The sequence below is a fragment of the Pungitius pungitius genome, chromosome 17 (assembly GCF_949316345.1).
Source record: "Pungitius pungitius chromosome 17, fPunPun2.1, whole genome shotgun sequence".
Taxonomy (NCBI): Eukaryota; Metazoa; Chordata; class Actinopteri; order Perciformes; family Gasterosteidae; genus Pungitius; species Pungitius pungitius.
Genome location: NC_084916.1, coordinates 12,809,712 through 12,828,473, shown reverse-complemented (window position 1 = coordinate 12,828,473; position 18,762 = coordinate 12,809,712). Strand labels below are relative to the sequence as shown.

Here is an 18,762-nt window from a genome sequence, read left to right as displayed (position 1 = left end):
TGGAACCTCCAGGTGGTCTCTGATTGGCTTAGATCACCTTACATCCCTCTGAGATGGCTACGAACTCCTCGTTGTCTTCTCCCAGTGGGGGCTACACGCTGGAGTTTCATTTGAGTTGTTTTCACATTTCCTCCTTGAACGAGGAGAACAGTTTGTACTGATGTGAGATAAAGGAAATGAAATAAATTGAATCGGTTTTGAAACATTTTATTGACCTGTGCTTTTATATGAAGACTCACATGTTACACGAAGACACGACACAGGCGGTCCAGGAAATAAGTAATGAACAGTAGATTCCTATTATGCAGGTTTTTTCCCCCCAAAAGAAACCTTTTAAAAGGTCAATTCTCCCAAATTACAAAAATTGTTTCTCTGCAGACATTTTGGGTTTACAGTATACTTCCGCTACCATTACTCATTAGGTAAAAGCCTCTTACACATCCCAACTAGAGCGAATGATTCAACGGTTATTTAGTCATTTACATGAATGTAGCCTTTAATGCTTAATGACAATACATTGTAACGTGGTTTAGAACCCAGCTAATAAAAGATCGAACTTCCAAATATGAGGAATCTTCTTTGAAAATGATTTTCGTGATAAAGATGCATTCAAATAGATGTTAAAATGGGGAAAATGAACAGTACAAAAAAACGCATTTATGAGTTCATGACTCAAGCTGAAGTGTGAGCTATAGTAGCCGGATGCACGTGTCCGTCAGGCTCTAATACAAACATTTATCACCTCGCCCCTTGTCAAAAAAATAAAATACAGTGAGCCCCTTGAAATCAGTGCTCCCTTTTTAACCGTCCTATTCCTAGAGAAGTCAAATACAACCATCGCATGCTCAGACCTGGAGACGTTCTCCATCGGCCTTGAGCCGTTTCATTTTGTAGAAGAGACATCAGAGAGCAACAACCAAGACACCGAAGCCATGGTAACGGTACGGGAATACTAGTGACGCCGTGTCCGACCACATCTGGGTTGGAACTTTAAAACTAAAAGTTATTTCAAAAGGCTTTTTTTTGTAAACTCCTCAGCTTTGTGCCCAATGTGTCAACAGACGCCGGAAAACAGCTGCTGCTTGATGCGCTCCTCCGTCTTCAGCTCCTCCTTGACCCCTCCGTCGACTCTCTGACACACATCTGTCCACCTCTGCGGCTTCCCTAGCCGAGGCGGAGGGATGTTATCAATGTCCGTCTCCTCTTCCTCCTCTTCAAGAGAGGCCCCGCTCCCCGAGAGGGGCGAGAAGCCCCTTTGAAGGCCCGCTCCTTCGCTCCTTTCGCTGTCCCTGCTCTTCCTCCCCTCAGCCTCTTTTTCTTGCTCTTGCTCTTCCTCCTCCTCCTCCTCATCTTTTGAGTTTCTTCTCAGCCTGTCCATCAGCGGGTACATGTTCTCTCTGTCTTCCGGAGTGTCTCTCTTTGCCTTGCTGCGACCCCTGAGGTTCCGCATCTGAAAGACAAACAGATGTGCAGTGAGAGGCAGGTTTGGCGCTTGGCGCCGTGTCTCTTTCCTTCCATCTCTCCAGACACCTGCCAAACCACAACAAAGCGCCTCTCGATTGACGCCTCTTTCCCTGTACAGTGCACGCTCGAGTCTTCGCCTATTCTTAGACTTCTTCCTGAGCGGTTTGAATTTTTTTTTTTGTTGCTGTACGTCCCATTTTTAGTAGCACAACTTTTTTTTCTTTTTTTTCTTAATCAATGACACCTTCTGTGACATAAAGCACGGATCCTAAAGGCACAACAGACACAAGTGACAGGTTTGGAAGACGGAGGGGGGGGGGGCAAACCTTGAAGTCTTTTCTCTTGCGCTGCAGGACGGGCCTCTGGAGGAAGAGGATCTGCTTGGTCGACAAACTCCCGTCGCTGCAGGAGGGAAGAGAGCGGCACTTTAACCACCGGCGCCTCTAATGTCACAATCTGAAGGCGGATTCTTTTTTTGTTCAAAAGCGGTTTCATGTAGAGATGAGCATGTGACGGTGATTTGTCAGATCTCCCAAACCAGCTGTCCTGTTTTTTTTATTTTTATTTATTTATTTTCTTCTTTTTTCGCTCTGCCGTCAGCCTTAATCCCGAAAAGAACAAAAACAGTTTAAGACAAGAGAACAATGTCTCTGTAATCAATAAAGCAGCACGTAGGAGGACGCTGTCCAAAGTGATGGCATGTGAAGCGAAAGCAGAGGACAGGTGAGTCCAAGCTGCGACGGCGGCGTCTCTGTACCCGTTCGTCTTGACGATGGGTGTGGGCAACACGCACATCAGCCTCCACCCATACGGAGCCAGGGACTGGAGCAAGGGGATGTAGTCCGTCTTCACCACCACGCCCTGGACATGAGACGGAGAAGCGCTCAGACAGAGACACACAGGGAGGGGACCATGTTTGGCAGAATTAAAAAAAAAGCTCAGGACTTCAGTCACAAAAGATTAGTACTCAAAAACATAAAAAGACCCACGTCCACAACGGTCCACTGCTCAACCACGATGGCGTCGTAGGAGGCGCTCGTGGTCTCCTCCGCGGCGCTCTGGAAGATGAACACACTGTCCACGGATGAAACGCCATTGTCTGGAGGAGAGGGACAAGTTAGGGACAGAGGAGGTTGTGTGTGTGTGTGTGTGTGTGTGTGTGAGAGAGTGAGTGAGAGACAAACAGGAGTTACGAGCTCTTTTCCACCCTCCAATCTCTCACTATTGATCCCCCTTCTTGAGCCAAGTTACTGCGCGGAACGGACGTGCCGTAAATCGGCGGCTTATTCTATACGCCAGCGCTCGGTCGATGCATATCACACGTCACCCTGCAGCAGAGCTCCGCAGCCCGGGAAACCGTTTCCTCTTGTTAACAAACTGGTGGAACCAGTAAAAGGGGAGGAGGACTCTTCGGTTTATGGAACATTTTCATTTCCCCGATTTACCCATTTCCTCCCTGAGGTGGAAGAACCCGTCGACGAGGTGCGCGCCGCTCGTGAAATGCTGAGTCATGTGGTCGAGCCAGTGCGTGTCGACGTCCGTGATGAGCCCGGCTTCCCTCTGCACCAGCAGCGGCACCCGCAGGGAGTAGAACCTCAGAGAGGCGTTCATCTCCCCCGTGTGGTTGTACAAGGCGAAGAGCTGCATCCCTACACGCAAATCCACAAATGAAGACACCGGGTAGAACTTTGCGTGGCGGCGATTTGTCCCCGAATCGGGTCGCTTACCTCCCTGCGCTGGTGGTGAGGCGGCGTTCTCGTCCTTCTCGGAACTCTTGACCCGGACGTGGTTGTTGTTGTCGTGCGCCGTCGGTCGGCTCTTCCCGTTTGTGTTGCAGAACCCCTTTTCGCGGTTTCCATCCAGCTCGGGGGAGCTGGGCCAGCTGCCCGAGCTTGAACTTTGTCCGTCTCTCTGGTTGGAAAGGTTCAAGCGGTTCTCCGTGGACTGCTTGAGGTCCGGCAGGTGGCTCCTCTTCTGTGCCGACTCTTCTCGTTTGGGCTTCAGGGGGCCGGCGTTAGTTTCTGCGCCTGCAAGGCCCATCTCCTGAGGTTCAGGTTCTGAAGGGTCCGTTGGGCTGTTGCTGGCGCTGAGGGGGTGTCGGTGTATGGGCGAAGGGCTTGAATGCAAGGAGGACAGCTCCTCAGGATCCCAGTGACCCACGAAGCAGGGTCCTCCCCCCGGCTGCTGCAGAAACCCCACGAACATCACGCCTTGCTCCGCTACATCCTGGATCTGTGGGCGAACCCCCCCCCCCCCCACACACACACACACACACACACACACAACACACACTCACATTACACGCTGTTCAAAATACTATTGACACATAAATATAAAAGGACGTCATTCACATCGCCACAAACACATTTACACACAAACAAAGGCTGCAAACGCAGAGTAGAGATTCTGCAAAATAACAACCTACCTAATCATCTGCAAAGATCAAATATTCAAATGACAAAAAGGACCTCATTATCTCGACGCAGGCGTGTGTGCGCGCCTCTGCCGCTCCTTCCCCGCGGAGCGGTGGCGGTTAATTGTCAGTTGATATTTGGGATGACAGTTTTAGACAGGCTCAACGGGAGAGAAATCAGATTGTACAATACCACCAAACAATAATGAGACGCATCTTCCCCCATTACCCCGCGACTTTTGACACTTCACTCATCCACCAACACACACACAGACACACACACACACACACCACATATATTAACAGTCTCTCTATTACCACCCGACACACTCACAATTACACAAAGTCACGGCGTTTTATCTGATGAGTGTGTCCGGAGACAGATTGAGAGTGGGTGAGATAGCAGGAGCTGGAGCTGAAATTGAAGTGGAGAATTTAAAAACTGAGCGTGCACGTGCACACACACACACACACACACACACACACACACACACACACGGCCAGGCTGTCACTCCGTCTTCCCGGTACTGCTCCTGGGTTCTTATCTTGAACCCTCTCTGGCAGCTTGTGATCCGATTGGTTATTCATCTCACGGTGCAGAGGCCTATCACATTATATTCTGTGATGTGCATTTCCATCCAATCAGGTTTCCCTTTGTGCTCCATGTGTGTTCAGATGCAAATCTATTCAATAGAGCACATTTTCATTTCCCATTGTGGGGCTGTTGCAGAATTCATGAGCGCAGAGACTAAAAGTGAGTTTTACAGCTGATAAATGCCAGTAATGACGCGGTGGTTGGCAGGGCATCTTGGGGTCAAGTCTCATTACGGTTTACCATGACTTCTGTGACCGTCCATTTGTTATAGGGCTCCTCCTTTTGTTTCGTTGTTACAGGAGAGCGTGCAGAGGCACAGGAGCCGCAACTGGTGGGAATCCAGTTACTTTCCTCCTGCATTCATTTTTAAGAGGCAGGGTTACCATATGGCAAAGACAGGCAATTAAAGGCTGCTGCCTGTAGCCATTTAGGCCCCATTATGTTCCCTTATTAAGGGAACGTTGTTTAATTTTTCCAAAGAGTCCACTGACTTGGCATCACACAATTTTAACAGACAACCTTTTTGAATATATATATATATATTTAAATCACACAGCTAACCTCGCTCTGCAAATCTTCAGCAAAGCCGTTTCAGGGGGAAGATCCGGTTTGTTCTATTACTTCAGTAGCGGGCTACAAAAGGTCTGCAGAGGTCACATCTTTTTAATGCCACAACTGCATATTCCAAAAACACTAAATCACACCAACGTTGTTGTCAGTATACACAGCAATCCCATGCTTTATACCTTATTATAACGCGTGCATTCTTCAGCGATAAGGTAGCATTCCGTGTCAATGCTGTTTACATGCACGTACAGGGACTATTTCTCCTCTACACTGATGCAATGTGATACTGATCGAGGGTTGCATACGCGTCGGGCCTAACTAGCGTTACACCCTCGAACTGTTACATTATTGTAATTTGTTGCTTTAGAAAACTGAGGTCATTATTTAACACCCTGTGTAGTTTGAATGGTTGCAAAATACTGAACTCACCCTCTTGACATAGCTCTGGATCAACTCCGGGTCAGCCACCTGATGACCTGCGACGCACACGTCCGTCTCCAGACGATGTCTCCCCCACCTCAGCTGGTTTTTCTCAGAACTGTAGGGTGAGGAAATAAAAGTATTTCCTTAGATTACTCGGCGTTAAGCATCCGTCATTCAGTTCAGTTCAATTCTGCTCTCGTGAACCATGACACGTCAAATGTGGTCGTACAGTTCCAACGTTACATTTCCTTTAGGCGTTTTTTTTTTCCCCATCATCACCTGTGCAGTTCCATTACCCAGAAACATTACAGTCTCAATGAGGCTCATGTTCACGAGCGCTCATTGACTCACGGCAGAAACATAATGTCGATTCTGGGGCAGGCTGAATTTCCCATTTAAAAAAAGGAAGCACATGTTCACCACCACCACAATAGACTTATTAGAAAGAGAGAGGGACTGAATTTCCTTTGGCTCCCACTGAGAGACACCATCATGAAAGGAGTATTCAGATACGCCTCTTCAGATTTGGATTGAGGTCAGAGGGAAGGCCGTGGTAATATCTTGTGCACTGAGGCGCGAGTGACATTCTCAGCTGGATTTGAAACAGTACATCTGTCACATTTGGTTTCTTTCATTTTTAGGGTTTTTGATGAAAGGGGATGGCGGTGATGGGGAGATAAAAGGCGGAGTTAAAGGGGGGCGGAGAGGGTGTGTGTGTGTGTGTGTGTGTGTGTGTGTGTGGGGGGGGAGGACAAAAGAAGAAAAAAAGGGGGGGACGGCCATCACTGAGGAAAGCAGATGAAAGGATGGAGAGATGGATTTTCTCTTTCAGCGTGCCGTTCCACTCTGGCGAGTGCTGATGATGCAATCAGTCGTCTCCACGGTGACAGGTGCCAGGAAGCAGCAGGACCACTTGGCAGCAGGGGCATCAAAGGAGCAGCCCGGGACCCGCCTGTGCACTAGAGGGAGTGTGTCGGCGCTGGTGTGTAAGTTACAGGGAGTATGATAAGCTAATTCTTGAATTCACATTAGAGACTGAACACAGGAGAATGCCCCAAAAACTGCAGACTCAAAGTAATACCTTTAATTGAAAGGATAAAGTGGATGTGACCATGGTTGTCCTAGTAAAAATAGACTGATCCCCGGGGTTCCCATCTCCATACAATACAAACATTTCATTAAGATGATTTTGGAGAGAGCGCGGATAATTTCATGTACGTTACCTCACTCGTGTAGTGATTGGTTTCTTTGAGCCAAATGCTATGCTAACATGCTCACAATGATAACATGTTCTCAATGTTACTATGCTAAGGTTTACTAGCGATAGCATTTACACTAGCGATGCAAACAAAATACAGCTGAGGCTGATGAAAACATGAAGTAAACAGTATTAAGTCATGAAGCAAATTATTGAAATAATATCATGTTCACCAAAATATGGAGTAAAATGAAAAGCTCATGGATCAATAAAGTAATATCAATAACTAATATCTGTACTAAATGTTGTGTTAATGAGGATTTATTTAATTAGTCAAAACTGACCTGCTGGTAGTTTGAGATGTAAAGTCAGGGGATTGCTAAAGTGCTAATGATTCCTCTGGTGAACATGAATGAGGAAATCCATCCCATAGTTAGAGATATTTAGCATTGGTTCACACTATGAGAAATTGTGGGAAAATAAGTATGCATGACTTTCGATAAAGGCCGATATCTGTACTGGGCTATGGGAAGAATCAGTTAAGACCCAATGGAACAACAAATTAAATCAACCAACCAGGAGACACAAGAGGTCTCTGCATGTAGGGTGGGGATCCTGTTTTGAGCAAATATGTCAGTAACTGCCGCGGTGAGATGCTGAGATGAAGCTCTGCTTGCTTGCTTCCCCAGACTTAGTAGTGGGGGGGGAAAAAAAAGAAGCAAAACGTGCTTTTCACCAGAGAATAACTGGGTTAAAGAAGAGATGCACCGTGTGCCTTGTAGTCAGACGCTATGGTATAATGTCAAGTACAGTCAAAAGGGAAAGAATTGGGACGGTGAGCTAAAATTAGATGTTTTTTGTCGTTGACTCATCTGCAATTAAATTGACATCAAGAGGAGGAGGTGAGGTGCAGGATTGTGCTCGTGGTAATGGGTCTCAGTTGGCTTCCACGTCAAAACAACCACGTTGCAAAAGGCGGCTTTACCTTCTAAATCCGGATGCAAATGAACCATCTCAGTCATTTGAAATCAATCCGCTACACAAACCCCCCCGTCTCGCTCTACGAAAAGGGGGCGCCACTCGCGCTTCCCGAGTGTGCTCACCTCGGCGTCTCTCGGACCAGCACGGCCCGGTGCAGCTGGCGCTGGATGCGCGCGTGGCTCGGGCCGCAGGGATGGACGAACGGGTGGACGGCGACCAGCACGAAGCCCTGCGCGTAGAGCTCCCGGACCTGAACCGGGAGCTCCCGGACCGAGGAGAGGCAGAGCACCGACGACACGGGCACCTCTGCAGGAAGGAGAACAGGTGAGAGCAGAGGGGGAGGAGGGGGGGGGGGGGGGGGGGGGGAAACCCACTGGAGATGTTCAAGACATGGACATGACGGGTTGCAAAAGAGGCCCGAGGGAAAATAGTAGAGAGGAGTTAAGAAGGGGAGGAAAAAACTGGAACAGGGAGGGGGAAAGAAGAAAGGGACAAAGGGTGTGAGGAAACAAAGACGGATCATGTTCCATTATGATAATTCCCCCCTTGAACAACAACACATGGCATCTTCACGCTAAATCTGAAACTAATTACACCACAACTATTAACCACAATGTCACCAGCGGTCTGGCTGCTTGGGAAACACATGCAAGGAGATGGATGCACACGCATGCTGCACAGGGCGCTTTCAAAAACACACACACACACTCATCCATATCACAGACACAGACAAACACATTTTCTCTTGCGCTTTTAAATGCAGTCAAAAATGCACGCACACACATCAAAGGGATGCAAAGACAATGCTATCACATTGCCTGCTTGGCTGTGTGGTATTACCAGGAATCACTAACACCGAGCCGCTTCTCCTTATTACCAAACACAATGGGCACATAAAAAAAAAGGAAAATGGTTTGAGGAGCTTATCGTCCGTGAGCACCGCCACGGGTAAACCCTGGAAGGGACAGCGCAGTGTTTGAGTGAAGCGCCCTCTCGGGGGGGGGGGGGGGTGGGTGCATTGTGGTAAAGCTCACCGCTCGTTTCCCGAGCTTTAAGGGGAACACGTGCATGTATGGCCGTGTGTTTCTCAATCTCTGAGTGGAGCCAGGTGTGTGTTAGCGAGAGAGAGAGAGAGAGAGAGAGAGCGCGTGGAAAATGAGATGAGAAAAGTGAAGAAAGGAGAGAAAGAGAGAGGCAGTAAGCAGAGAGACAGAGAGAGAGAGAGAGATGAGGCAGTCGGTTTGTGCCTGAGTGCTTGTCATCCTCTCCCATTCAATCTCATTTGCATCGGTCTGGAGAAGAGGAAATAACCTGAATAAATTAACTAGACCGACACAAACAAGGGAGGGGGCATCTCATTTTCAATTTGTTCTCCATCACCCGGCGTATTGACACACACACACACACATATACGAGATGCTGGCCATCATGTGAGGGGTACAAGCACATGAACAGTCAATCCATCCCAACAAAAAGCCTCCTTGACACAAGCCGACCATCTCATCATTTTTTGGCGTAACCAGGAGAGCCTTAAACTGGTGTCTGTAGTGGCTTATCAAAAGCAGTACACTGAGGATGATGACAAATCGATCCCGTCACCCTAAACAGCCATTGGCCGTCATCAGCTGGCACTCACGCAGCACCGAGAAGCTTCAGCCGGGTCAGGCCAGGCGTACAGAAGTTATTCGGGAAGCCCACTTTGTTCACCCCGTCGGGACAAAGCACGGAGGCCGCGATTACAAAAGCGTCTCAGGGGAAACGGCTCAGGGGGGGGCAGAGAAGCCCGGGTGGAGTTTTACGGTGTGGTGAGGGCATACAAGTCCAAAAGGGAGATGTGTGATGGAAGTTTTGTTGACGCTGGCCTGCAAGTGGCCGGACTAAAAGGTCGCGCGAGTCCTCTCCCTTCTGCTCCAACGGCTTTGTTGGTTCCTTGTACTTTAATCCCAGAATTTCTCACTTTAAAAGCGCATTCCGCGGCGTATGCGTGTCACAGCGTCTCGGCGAGCGCGTGTGGGCCGTCTTTCTCTTTGCCTGTGAGCGAGAGAGAGCGAGAAGGAGAGAAGGAGAGGGAGAAAGAGTTGTTGCACTAAGCCTGCTAGGTGATGCATGGGGATTACTCACAGCCGCCCCGCAGGCTTATCCCTATGCTTGCTGGAGGTTCACGTTTATTTAAATAGCCTTCTAATGACTACCAGAGTTTTCTAGGCGAGGCCATGTGCCAAAACAGTGACTATAAAATAATCAGCTTCCTGGCGCTCCAGGAGCTCCTCGCTGCTTTTGGGAATGCACCCAGGGGCCTGTGAGGGTTGTTGGTCAGCATCGGAGTTTTGTCCAAAAAAGGGGGGGTGGGGGGGTGGGGGCTTCTGATCAGAAGGCTCGTACAGCTGGAGACAGCGAGGCACTTCAGGCACCTGCGAATCTCTCTGCCACCTTTGCTTCTTCCAGAGAGAGACAATAAGATGGAAACTGCGTTGAGGAATCGTTAGGAGAGACGGTTTGAAGTGGCATCGACAGTCTCAACAATCTATGAGCACCGCCTGGAAAAAGGGTGTCAGGCAGGAAAGATCTCTCAAACTGATGGATCTGCGCCTCGCCCGCCCTCCAAGCCAAATACTTCAGACGGAATCCGACAGCAAAGATTAACCACGTGAAGCGGTGGTGGGGGGGGGGGGGGGTAATGTATATCGGTCTGTGTCAGCAGAGGAGCCATTTATCAAAGCATTCAGGTGTTGATGCACACGAGCGCAGACCTTCTGCACACCTCCAGTCGCAATAACCTCACCCGCCGGTATATACAGAAGCAAAGAGTCACACACACACACACACACACACACACACGCTGCTGAGCATCAGGCACATGTTGTAAGTTTTAATGAGCCGAGCGGGCCTCCGTCTCTGCGGGGCGGCAGAAAGTCATCAGCGGCGTTTCGGAGGCCCGGCGTTAGTCACGCAGTATCACACCCGAGTTGCTTCCTCACACATCCTCGAGGCTCCCGACTCCCGCTCCTTCTCACACCCCTCCGCCCGCCTTCCGGAGACGCTCCGCTCTCCCGCCTCGTTCCAGACCCGACTGACTGACTGACTGACTGACTGCTCGCCTCTGGTTCTTCGGCTCGGCTCGTTCCTTCTGTTCTGCGTTTCAACTCCTCGACTTTCTTCTCCCCCCCCCCCCCCCCCACGTTGCGCTACCCCTTTTCGGTTCACGCTATGCTAGCTCGTTATCCGAGCACAGCTCCGGCACAAAGGGGGAGGAGGGGTGGGGGGGGGGGGGTTCAAATGTCACACCTGGCTGTTTCTTTGCGTTCACGTCGAGGTAACCAATTAGTTTTGAAACGGGAGTGATGACGATTGTGGCATTTACTGTAAAGGTGTCACGGCGCAGGAGATTAGAGAATAATTAGACAAATCCGTGGAATAAGATGTTGGTTTGGAGGCGAATATCAAAAAGAGACGCAAAGGCCAAATGGGAATGACTGACTACCTCTGAGTAAGTTGGGCCTACTCCCATGGAAATATTTCTGAGCTAAAAGCTCTCCTGGAGTCAGAGAAAAAGCCTATAAAAAAACACAGCTTTGTTATCAGCAACACTGTTTCTGGGAAATGTCATGACTGGAAAGTTCACATGGTGACACACCAACCTGTTCTCCTCTGCACTCTCAACCAAGTTGTGCTCACAATTGAGTTTATTAAACAGCCACCCAGTCGCACACATCTCTCCGAGGGGCACCATATTTGTTTTTCACGCTGGCGGGGAACCACTAATGGAAGCCAAATTGAATTAAAGCGTGAATTTGACCGTGGGTTTCTTCAATGTCATGGACTGACGTACGGATCCCTCTATCTGCCTCCTACATACACACGTGCACGGACACGGGGACGTACACACAAACACAAATAAATCCCTTTGCTTTGGAATGAGGTCTCCCAATCGCTACGAACAATCAGATAATCCTCCAGGAATCCTTCACTTCTCTTGGTCTCTCAATCACACATGGAGAGAGAGGGGAGAGAGACATGCATATACGCCCACACACACACACACACACACACACACACACACACACACACACACACACACACACACACACACAATCCATTCACAGTAGCTGTGTTTAGAGCAAACCCGTCTTTAGCAGCTCAGGTGGCGTCAGTGAGTTTTACCATATAAATGACCTGCCTGTCGGTTGAAAGATAACACTAACTCTGTTGACTACGAGCTATAAAGTGTTTCATGTGATTGTGAATGAACCGTGCGTGTGTGTGTGTGTGCTGCCCACGCGATCAGACCATTGATCGGCTCCCGCTCTGTGCACACGAGCAATCCTCGTGTCTATTGTGGGTTTTGGTCGCCAGCCCCGTTCTGACAGCCAGCACCACGGCCGAACCAATTTGCCAAACATAATACGGCTGGCGGAAAATGAAGCCGACTGGCAAGCAGGCCGCTGCCACTTGGCTGTGGCACCGTGCCGGCTGTCTGCGGTAACAGTGTTGCATGCGGAAACGCCTCCATGGAAAAAAAAAAAAAAAAAAAGGCCTTCATTGAGCTGCTCGCACCTGCTTCAGCTGGTTGGGTGATGGAGAGCAGGGAGCCGGCTCGTGGAGACGTTAAGCCACGAGGGGAAAAAGAGGGGATTTTTTTTATCTGCGCTTTTGACACCATCGGTTTCTCTTCCTCGTCTCCCTTTCTATCTCCTCGCAGTGCACACCAACACAATGGCAGAATTAGTATTTATAGGCACCAGATGCCTCTGGAGGATTCTCATCAAACATTCTCAAGACGTTGCGCACACACACACACGCACACACACACACAGAGACAAACACAAACAGACTCACATGGTATAAGAAAAACTACTTTTCATAATCATAAAAACATGAGTCAAAGTAACAGAAATCAGCTTTAGTGTATTGTCATTGGGCGAGCGAGAGGCAGGGGGAAGTTGGAGGGCACAATATAGCTGAATCTGAGATTTTGTGAACTCTTTCAACTGTGCAACAGGAGCCACACAACTTCAGCTTATGAGACACTTACGGTAGGAAAAACACACAGTTGCTGACCAAAACATTTCATTCTAACTGGTTATTGTTGGAACAGCAAGTGAGGCTGTTTCATGAGTGCAAGAGGAAAAACACTCAGAGTTCACTATGACAACACAGAGCGGGACCGAAGTGGACAACCGCTCTTAAAAAAAAAAAAAAAAGAACAAGGTGCTCAGTAAAAACAATTCCTTTGAATTACGGCCAAACGTGAAGTTCCTTGGAGCCTGTTTCCCTCCAAATGGAAGTGGGGAAAAAATGTGAATCAGATCTGCTGCATCTAATGAGATGTTTTTCTTCTTTTCATTTCAGCCATCTCTGGAAATCGCTTCCTCCGTCTGTCCCCCATTCACTCGCTGTGCACTCCTGCACATAGTAAAACCTCAGAAAGGTACAGTGAGGACCTTCAGAGCCTAACTTATCATGGGCATTTTGTTGTCTGCTTCGTGGGATTCTTTTACATAAAATGGCATTTCAGATGCGGATGCTACAATGTTGGTTAAAATACGTAAGTTTGGGAGAAGTCCACGTCTCAGTGGGTTTCAAGAGCCCGGCCCAGAAAGGACAAAGGATTAAACGTATCCGTACCTTCTTTCCCCAAAAGGAAATCCAGGAAGTGGTAGGTGTATGCCACGCCCACTTTAGTCTCCACCTGTGGCCGTCGGAGGGTGGAGTAGATGTTACCCGGGCTTCGCCTCTCTTCTGCCTTCCGCAACTTAGGAAGCCTACACCCCATGTCTCTGTGAGGAAGGAGGAGAGGAAAAGTGTTAAAATAAAAAATGGAAATGAAAAGACAGAAACATGGGATGGTGCTAACAAAGACTGGAGTGGGAGACGTGGAATGGGTCGTTTCTAAATACAAAATGCACATTAGCACTCGAGTGTGCCTGATAAATCACACGCGAGTCTGAATTCTATTGCTTATGTCTGAGAAATAATATGTGAATCTGACGCACACATTGCAATTAAAGGGAAATACGGAAGTGTCGGCCATTACCTGCTTGGTGGGCCATGATTTGGGCATCTCCTAATCAAATGTGGCTGATTGGGAGCGACATGTTTGATCAGAATGAATTAAAGCAGAAATGAGACTGATTTTCTGCCCTCTCAAGCGAAGCGGCGCAGGACCAGATAGACGGGGAGAGGAGGGGAGAGACACTAAACATGTTTTACCGCTAACCCATTTATATGTTGATCCGAGCGTGGCCTCGAAGCCCAAATAAATCAATGTTAAGAGTTTCCCCCGCTGCGTAAGGACCAGTAGATACCCTCAAGGGTAGCTGATTGGAAACACAATTTGGGAGGGAGCTTTCACATTTCCTTTTAAGCAGGGGTGGTGATTTTGGGGACAAACGAGTTGGGTTGGATCGACACACAAAGGGGCTGCAGGGTAGAACGAGAGAGAGAGAGAGAGAGGAGAGAGCCACAAAAGGACCAGAGAGAAAGAGGGCGGGCCCAGATATTGTCACTTCTGATCAGACGTGACAGCGTCGGTACCCTCAAACCATCACAGCGCCCGACATCCCCGTCTGACACGGCGTGTCTCTGAGTGTGTGTGTGTGTGCGTGTCCCCTCCCCGAGGCGGGTCTTCATCTGCATCTCTGTAGATCTGTGTAGGGAGCACGCAGACAGTCCTGTAACTCCCAAGTGCACAGACATTAACTCGGCTAACGATCCTATCAGACAGACATTGAGCCGGATGGGTGTGTGCAAGTTGACCCCCCCCCCCCCCCCCCCTGAACTCTCACACCATTAGCTCTTCAATGTGTCATCACTCGATTCTCTGCTCTTGCATGACTCGTGCCTTAATACAGCTCTTTGTCTTTGGCCTCTGCCGCCGTCCTTGATTAGGACAGCGTCCTTCTCTCTACCGTCACAATGGCCTTGATTAGACGAGACTCCCGTGATCCTGACTTTATTGTATTTCATCTGGCCCCTTCAATCCCCCCCCCCCCCCACCAATCAAACTGTGCTCTCCTGATTCAATCATTTAATTGATCACATCAATGTCGCTTAAAACTACTACAGCGTCTCCCAGGCAGACAGCCGGCCAGTCCTGTGGGACTTTGGGTTACGAGACCCGGTAGATCCAAACGTTCCCCCTCCAGGCCGGTGCTTTAGTACGCTCCGTCTGCAGGAGGACAAGGCGCCGGTTGATGTGGCGATGTTTAGCGGGCTGAATCATGGGTGGGGCATAGGATGGAGGAGAAACCTTTGGATAGGATAATGATGGCTATTTGACAACCGGGGGTGCGAAGAGTAGCATGTAGGGAAGGAGTCATGTGCATCCTCTTTCCTTTCATCCTCTACCGTTTCTCAGCCTTTGCTTTAGCTCTCGTACTTTAAACACACTTTCTGCCAGACTCCAATGCAAATTATCGCAATTTTCAAAAATGTCTTCATGCATATTGCAGTGCTTAAAATCATGACAATTTGGAGTAACTCGCTTGCTATTTTGCTCGTGGCAGTTGGTTTTATTGCTCTCAAATAAGAGCGGATTGGTTCTGGTCAGGGTCTTGACTCGCCTACAGCTTAACTGTGTTATACGGCATCTCATCATCCTTTTCAGTGTGCGTCTGACGGTTCCGTTTCCAAACAAAAGGCCTCGTTTAACCGCTGAACTCTGAAGTCTGTTCGGTTTGGAAGCAGATCTCTGTAATTGGACACAACATAGAATATTTTTTGAAAAAAAAAGGTGGTTGTAGGTGAATTCGAGACTCGAGGCCTTTTTCTCAACACACGAGGCCCTTTTCTCTACATGTCGACTTCAAGCGGCGTCTCTCACTTGCTCCGACACAAACACACAGACAGAAAAAGGGCCTTGACAGCAGAAACATCACATTTAACGGGGAGCGACTGCAGGGAGGGAGACGGATAAAGAGAAGTGACGGAGAGAGTGGAGTGAAGAGGAAGATAGACGGGGAGACGCAGAGGGCTTCTCATTAGAGAATCTCTTGTAACCGAGCGGTTTTGAAATGACAGCGGATTTACGCAAGAGCATAATCCGTCTGCTACGTGCCACTGCTCTGCTACCTCCCGTGCCACTCGGGGGGGGGGGGGGGGGAGGAGGAGGGGAGGGGGGGGGGGGAGGGGGTGTTCTAAGGGGCAGCGTTCATCCGCTGCACAAGGAGACCTACAGACAAGCTTGGGGAAATTAAAAGTAATTACGGGATTCCCCTTTTAAGTCTCTTCTGTCTGAAAGCGCTCTACTAGACATTGTTTTCAGTGCACTGTATAAATATATATTTGAAAACCACTTATTATAATCCACTATGCTGACTAGCTACAGAAAGCAACAGCTGTTATGAGGATTAAGTAAGCGCATGGTTTCTAAATGACCCAAAACATCTCAATGTTTTTGTACTGCCACTATATGAGAACATATTGAAAATCTGCATTAAGCCTATAATAGGCTAATATTCCAGCCGATTTAAGAGCGTCGCTAGTCCCAACATAATATCTTTAGCTGCCAGCCAATCAGTATTTTCTGTGGGCACGGTATAAATGTGGTAATGCACTTTGAAGCATCCCAATAACGAGGGGGCTTAGCAGAGAAAATTCTACCCTGCTTTTACTGAAAAAGACTCCGAACCACTGCCTCCAAATGATGTTCTTAACAAATGTGCATTAGCATTACCAAAAGGGGGCAGCGGTCAGGAATGTGTGGTGAGAATAAGAAAGGTTGAAGCACTAGCCTTTCTGATTTCCTCACACAGACACCAGGGATAATGTATATATTTTACTATTTCAGAGGTTGCGATTAACTAAAAACCCCCGCGTGCCCCCAGAGGAAGCGTAATGTTTGTCACGCTGCAAATAACAGTCGTTGCCGATTGTGTTTCCATTTCTCACCTGATGCACCCAACGGATTTCTAGCCAGCAAAATAAAACTTCACTGGCTTCCAGTCTCCTTTCTTACGGGACTTTACGGGTCTGCTTGGAAGCCGGAATGCCTGCTGCTTACGTCGTCTATGCAAAAAAGACATTTTTTTTAGGGCCTTTCAGCCATTTGACTGAATGAAATCACTTTTTAGAGCTGAATGATTGCTTGACAGCAAAGAGGGGAGTGGGCTCCCCTCCCGCTGGGTCGGAGCTCCACTCGGTTTCTACCCAAGGATGCGATTGAAGGGGGAAAGGGAAGGACACTGAGAAACAGAACGAGCAGAGGGAGTGAAGGGGGCGTCAGAGACATAAAGAGGCGACTGGGAGCACGTCAAAAATGCCTGCAGGGAGGTGTGATTCTCGCAAGCAACAAAGTAGTCACCTCAAACAGTGTTTTAATGAGGCGGCATGGGGAGGATAAAAACAAATTATGACATTGATGTATTGGTCTGCGGCGCTGCTCCTCGCACACCCTGTTTTACTCCAAACAGAACAGCTTATCAACAAAGGAAGACTATAGGGCATCAATTTACTCATCCCCCCCGCGGTGGGCTCTTGAGGTACTCGAACCCATAATTTATCATCTTGCACACTTAGTCGGAGGGGCAACAACTTACAGAATATGCCCTGCATAATAAACTGGATGTCGCTCATCGCTAATGAGCGCCTTCTTTTTTTTCTTTAAGTGCTTTCCAAATACATAACCATGTAACTAACTGATGCCCATTGCATTTGGTGGGTGCAGCGTAGCTTGAAATTACATGTTTCACCCCCCCCCCCCCCCCCCCCCAAAGTCTCGTGACAACACGCCCGTTAACGGCGGTAGTTTAGTGAACTGGATACGATACACGGCGCGTCGCTCGCGCACCAAAACCGTCCTCGTTCTGACGCACGCGCGGATCCACGCACGCTCCACTTCCTCCTCCTTCTTCTTCTTCCATCTGCGCTCGACACATGTACTCCGTCACACACATGTACTCCGTCACGCACATATCTTGAGCTCCCTGCAGGTTGTGACAGCGCGCGGAGGGCTTATTCATTTCGTTCCGCCGGGGATAACAAACGGCACACAAAGTCAAACAAATCGAACGAGGGGATCGCTCTCCGTCACAGGTGTTTTATTGTGAAAGGTTCTGCTGAGGCGATAGTACTCTTTCATTTTGCGGGGGGGGGGGGGGGGGGGTGTACATATAGGCGGCTATAGGACACGCAGTTAAATTCTTTTTTTAAGTTGTTTGTCAAAGCGGTGCTTTGCGGACCGGGAGATTTGAAAGAATTTCAGATTTAAACAAAATGTATATGGGAATAGTAAATCTAGGTCTGGTCACTCATGTTGCCAAATCATCACAATCAATTTCTGTAAGTACATTTTTAGGTTATTTTTTTTTTAATCAAAAAGTGTACTCACCAATCAAGTCGTTCCCAGTTGGTGCGAAGTGTGTTGCGGAACGAAAGCTCACACTCCGGGAGATGTGCGCGTGCCTCCTCTCGCTTTTAAAGTCTTGCCAGTGTTTTTCCCCCTTTATCACCGTCGCTGCTGCTCACGAGACGCACATCAGGCCAGGTACCGCGATCCGAGGGGAACAAGACACGGATCCTCCATTTAGAAACTACCGCCGATCCTCGCGGTGCAGCTCGTGATAAACACTCCGTCCTGCCTCTCTGTCACCGGAGGTGTGAGGAGGAGGAGGGAGAGGGCGCTTTGCACTCATTCGCTCTCCTCCCAGTGGTGTCTCACCCGCTGCTCTCCGGTTTGGAATCTAGTATCCAACCCACTTTGGGGAAAAAAAATGTTATTGTGGAGTTTAAAATGAATAATAAGAAAAAAAAAACACTGAAAAGTAAGGAAGAAAATGGACAAAGTACCTTTTAAAGATAAGCTCCCTGTTAGTCCCACGAGGACATCGGTCTCCCATCAGGGTTGGCTGTGTTTTTCCAAAAGGTCTCCTTCGGATTTCATAGCGATCCAGACATATTCATAATTCAGAAACGTCTGACTGGGGGAGGGGGGGGGGGGTGTTCAGGTGGGTGGAGCTGATGGGTGGTCACAGGCTGGACAGGACACTCCGGGGAGCTCAGTCACACCACCAGACCGTGACAAAAACAAAACGCTCCGTGACCAAAAGATGATGGGCTTGTTGCCAGGGAAGATCCGCACACCAGCAGCCGCTGACAGGCTTATTGAGGCTGGGTGGGGGCACA

The 18,762-nt window shown here is 48.7% G+C and overlaps 1 protein-coding gene across 1 annotated transcript; it reads right to left on the bottom strand.

Annotated features, from left to right (window-relative positions):
• Positions 1–191: 191 nt before the first annotated feature.
• rftn1a (raftlin, lipid raft linker 1a) lies at positions 192–18,223 on the bottom strand. The gene is made up of 10 exons (XM_037474448.2): positions 17,969–18,223; positions 13,267–13,418; positions 7,764–7,947; positions 5,469–5,577; positions 3,192–3,696; positions 2,910–3,113; positions 2,454–2,563; positions 2,222–2,325; positions 1,791–1,866; positions 192–1,450 (listed from the first exon to the last, which is right to left on the bottom strand). Exons 2-10 carry the CDS (start codon positions 13,412–13,414, stop codon positions 1,055–1,057), a joined length of 1,836 nt encoding a protein of 611 aa, XP_037330345.2. The 5' UTR covers positions 13,415–13,418; positions 17,969–18,223; the 3' UTR covers positions 192–1,054.
• Positions 18,224–18,762: the final 539 nt, after the last annotated feature.

Coding starts and splice junctions, on each gene's coding strand:
- rftn1a (XM_037474448.2), bottom strand. CDS start 13,414: ATGGGGTGTAGGCTTCCTAAGTTGCGGAAGGCAGAAGAGAGGCGAAGC. Junction 3,697..5,468: donor TCCAGAGCTATGTCAAGAGG/GTGAGTTCAGTA, acceptor GTTCGCCCACAG/ATCCAGGATGTAGCGGAGCA. Junction 2,326..2,453: donor AGCAGTGGACCGTTGTGGAC/GTGGGTCTTTTT, acceptor TCTCATGTCCAG/GGCGTGGTGGTGAAGACGGA.